The 4,756-nt window shown below is 32.0% G+C and overlaps 1 protein-coding gene across 1 annotated transcript in view; it reads right to left on the bottom strand.

Moving 5' to 3' along the window:
- LOC106465113 (probable D-lactate dehydrogenase, mitochondrial) overlaps positions 1-4,756 on the bottom strand; it is a 26,946-nt gene that overhangs the window by 15,514 nt on the left and 6,676 nt on the right. The window contains 4 exon segments of the mRNA XM_013925310.2: positions 2,483-2,576; positions 4,046-4,151; positions 4,681-4,693; positions 4,696-4,756. Coding sequence (XP_013780764.1) covers positions 2,483-2,576; positions 4,046-4,151; positions 4,681-4,693; positions 4,696-4,756 — 274 coding nt within the window.

Raw genomic sequence — 4,756 nt, 5'->3', positions numbered from 1 at the left:
TTAGTAGTGACGCATTCTTTGTAGTGTAGATACTGGCTAATCATGTAGGGAAGCGTAATCACAGGAGCTAATTATTAGTAGTGACGCATTCTTTGTAGTGTAGATACTGGCTAATCATGTAGGGAAGCGTAATCACAGGAGCTAATTATTAAGTATAAGGCACTAAGAAAGGCATTCAAAGAAAATGGTCATAAAAACTGTCAAGACTTAACCATGGGTGTGGAATGATAGGCAGGTCACTGCGGTTGAATGGCGCAGGAAATCAGAAAGTAAATAAAAACTATACGAAAAAAGTTGGTTGGAATGTAAAAACAAATAGTAAGGATTTCTTTAAATACATTAGGAGTAATCAAAATGTTAGGATGGGTGTAGGGACTTTGATAGATGATACATGAAGGCTAATAGCTGATGATTATGTGTTGGCTGGGTTATTAAATTATACTTTTTTCGGTATTTACTGATGAAGGTTTAAGCAATATAACTCAAACTGAACAGTTACTAGATGTAAACAAAGTTGAACAAGATGACCACATTAATTATTAGCCTGTTAAGAAAACATTGGAAAGTTTCAAGAATGATAAAGCACTTGGGTCAGATAATATTTACCCAATCGTTTTGAAAGAGGTTAAGGATTGAATATGTTAGACACCCACCTATTATAAGCCTTTGAATAGTGTGCAGGTAGGTGCCAAAAGACTGGAAGTTGGCTAATGCTACTCCCTTTTTTTTCAAAGGAGGTAATAAAAATTGTCCCAGTAATTATAGACCTATTAGTCTAACATAAGTTGTGGGAAAAGTTTTAGAAAGTCTGTTAAAATATGCTTTGAAAAGTCAGTTAACAAAGTTTATAATTTTATTGGATAGTCAACGTGGAAATTCTTGCCAATCTTTCAACATTCTGTGAAAAGGTTACTGCTTACGTAAACGAGGGTAAGGGTGTAGATTTGGTTTTTCTGGATTTTCAGAGAGCCTTTGACAAGGTACAACATAAAAGTCTTGTAAAAACATTATATCTATAGGTGTAGAAGATAAATTAGTTAATTAAATAGAAGAGTAGCTGGATGGAATAAAGCAGAGTGTTGTTATAAATGGAGTTCAATCAAACTGGATAATGTCACCAATGGGGTACCTCAAGACTCAGTCTTAGGACCTTTGCTCTTTTTGATTCACATCAATGACATAGATGAAGGAAAGGTCAATAAATTACTTAAATTTGCTGATGATATTAAGGTCTTGGGTGTTGATAGCTGTGACGAGGATGCTGCTGATTTACAAAAGGATTTAGATCATTTAGCGAGTTTTAATTATAATACATGTAAGACAATGCATGTGGGTTATCATAATTTAAATTATAAGTATAACTTGGATTGGAATAACCTTAACAGTGTCGTGAAAGAAAGGGATCTTGGTGTAATGGTTGATCAATCTCTTAAGCCATCCAAGCAGTGTGCTGTTGCTAGTGATGAGCAAATGGATTCTAGGTTGTATCTACAGAAATATCAAATACAAGTCTAAAGAGGTTATAATTTCATTGCGCAGGTTATTGGTTAGGCCACATTTGGAGTATTATGTTCAATTTTGGGCTTCTTACCTAAGGAAGGACACTGAATTGTTAGAACGGGTTCAGAGGAGGGTTACTAGAATGGTGCCTGGGATGGATGGGTTATCATATGAGGAGAGATTAAGATCTTTGAAATCGTTTTCTCTTGAAAAAAGAAGAGTTAGAGAGGTTCTAATTGAAGTATTTAAGATTGTAAAGGGAATTGATAGTGTTGATGCATCGTTGTTTTTAATACTTTTAGTTTTGTAAGTGAAGTTTGAGTTCTTTCTTTTTAAACAGTCATACTCTCCTAAAGTTTTACAAAGTTATTAACTGTAATTTTACATAAAATTAATTAAAAAGAAAAACTGGATGATTTAAATACTTGAAGTTTTCTATTTTAATTTCCTTTCTGTGAACAGTAAAATAATATTAGGGATGTTGCTCTGACTATTCAGAGTAGATAATGCTTTAGGTTATAGGATCATAACTGTTCCTGAACAAAATAATTTTGTGCCCTTCTGCACTTGGTAGTTTGTCACCTTTTTTATTCTTGGATACTTTGCTGTGCTCCCACTCCTGCAAAGAACTAAAATCCAAACACATCCAAGTAGCATGACTCGAAATAGTTACACTAATTCTTGAAAGACACTGACCTAATAACAACAAATGTAACTATTATCAAATTTACAAAAAAAAATACTTGGATTATTTATGCATTAAATAAGTTTTGATATGGCTCGTAACTTGTAGACTTACAATACCAAACCTTACCTAAAATTCCACAAAAGCATTACACATTAAAAAAACTAATTCTTCTCAAAATAGCTATAATTACTGCTAACAGTTTCTAATTTATTTTGCACAGACTGATAATTTTTAAATGCACAGTTAGTTATAGCGGAATGCCAGATCCAAATTAGGTATCTTAAATGTACAAACCAATTCTTGCCACTGGTATGCTTGCTTGTAGCACCTGTATTGTTGTATCAACGGCTGATTTCACGGATGGAAACGGACAAATAGCTGAAACCATCTATGAAAAAAAAATAATATTTTAGTAAATACAAGAATTAACTCAATGTACATGATTATCTATGAGCATCGATTAATATCATATAAAATAATCAAAAATTAAAATTTAATTAATTAATGTGATGAAAATAATAAACTAGTGTTTCTAATTATTCAAAATTACAATTAATTCAACTTCCATGAAAATTATCACCTACTCAAAGTTAATGTTTCTCATTATTAGTGTTTTTAATTATTCCAACTATCCAATGATAGAAATTACACTTGAATCAATTAATTAATCAATCAATGAAAATATTCAGTTAATCAAAACTGTTTCTGATTATTGATGTTATTCATTATTTAAAATACCCAGTAAATGAAATTATGATTAAATCCATCAATGTCATGAAAATATTCATTTAATCAAAATTAATGTTTTTGATTATTAGTGCTTTCAATTATCCTAACTAACCAAGAATCAAAAATACTTCTATTATGATTTTTCATTGTTGTTTTTAATTAATTCAAGCTTGTTCAACTCAATCAATTAGTGTCACAACTCACAAAAATCATCAATTAATTAAAATTAGGGTTTCTGACAATTACCTTTTTTATTTATTCCAATTATCCAAGTAATCTAAATATTGCTATTCTGCTTGTTGTTAAGCACAAAGTTACACAATGGGCTACCTGTGCTCAGCCCACTGAAACCCAAGTTTATAACAATACTGATACGTAAGTTTGAATTTATGAAATGATAGCCAACAGTCTAAAAAACACAACTTTGTTAACTTACCATTCAAATTTCATTAACATTTGCTTATTAATTTAAAAGTTATCGCATGAAAACTATAACAAGCACAAAATGGTTATGATGTCAGTCCCAGGGACTGAGCCAGTGCTGAAAGATTTAATAAAAAGATTAATTATGACTCTACAAGTATGGTTTTATAACTGCTTTTAAATGCTGTAAAACACAGTAATTTTTTTTCTCAGGAACAGCCTAAGTTCTTTCCAGGTGTACATGTATGTTCAATAGCTTACCAGGCAGAAAACATTACGTAACACATAATTTAAAAATAAAAACAATTACTGTTTAATGGTACTACTTTTATATGCTTATGACTCAGTTGTACTGAGAAACAGTTATATCATTCCTATTTAAGATTATAACTCTTACAGTATGTGTCCAGAAGAATCCAACGTGTAAATTTGTTTTATTGAATTATACATAAAGCTACTCAGTAGCTACCTGCATTAACTGTCCCTAATTTTAAAGTGACAGACTTATGGAAAGGAAGCTAATTAATACCATCCACCACCAACTCTTGGGCTACTCTTTAATAATGAAGAGTGGAATCAACCATCACATTATAATGCCCCACGACCGAAAGGCCGAGCATGTTCAGTGACAGTACGTAAACTCGTGGCCTGCAAATTGCGAGTGAAATATCCCACAACTTCTAAGATCATTCTTCAGATACTTACCGTTTCTGGAGTGGCGTGGAGCTTCAGTGTAATTTTTGTAATAATTCCTAAAGTTCCTTCTGATCCAACAAAAAGATTTGTAAGATTGTATCCAGCTGACGATTTTCTGAGAAAAAAAAGAAGAGATTTTATGTTTTAAGTATCACTGATCAATGAGACAATTTATCTTAAATTCACTAAGTTCTTTTATGTGAGTAATATACTAATACTATTAATTATTATAGAAACCAACACAACATTTCAGTATTATAAAAAGGACCACTATACAGGGTATAAACATGATCCTCATTATAAATGTAAGTTATATCAAATTCAATTGTGACTTTAGGTTCCAAATGTCTTTGACATATTGTACAGTATGCGCCACCTTACCCTACAAAGTACTTCACTCTCCCACCTTCAACTAACCTCGTACATTCTAGTTTTTAGCCACGTTGCAGTATCTGCTCAATGTAGGAAAGCCCGCATGCAGATATGTAGTTGTCTGCGATAAAAGTTTTGATGACCGTGCCTGGGAGGCATTTAAAAAACATGAGATGTTCGTTTTGTTATCCTTAGTAAAAAAAAAAGTTACCTACACTGCTGGTACTGACTTCGGGTAAATATTATGAAATCAATTTCCTAGTGTTTCTCACCTAGCTCGTCTATTTTTCCTGCTGTATGTATAACTCTTCCATCTGCAAGGACAACTTCCATATTCAGCATATTATC

This window comes from Limulus polyphemus, unplaced genomic scaffold (genome assembly GCF_000517525.1).
Source record: "Limulus polyphemus unplaced genomic scaffold, Limulus_polyphemus-2.1.2 Scaffold1841, whole genome shotgun sequence".
Taxonomy (NCBI): Eukaryota; Metazoa; Arthropoda; class Merostomata; order Xiphosura; family Limulidae; genus Limulus; species Limulus polyphemus.
Note: the sequence above shows the minus strand (reverse complement) of the source record. Positions and strands in the feature narration are given on the sequence as shown.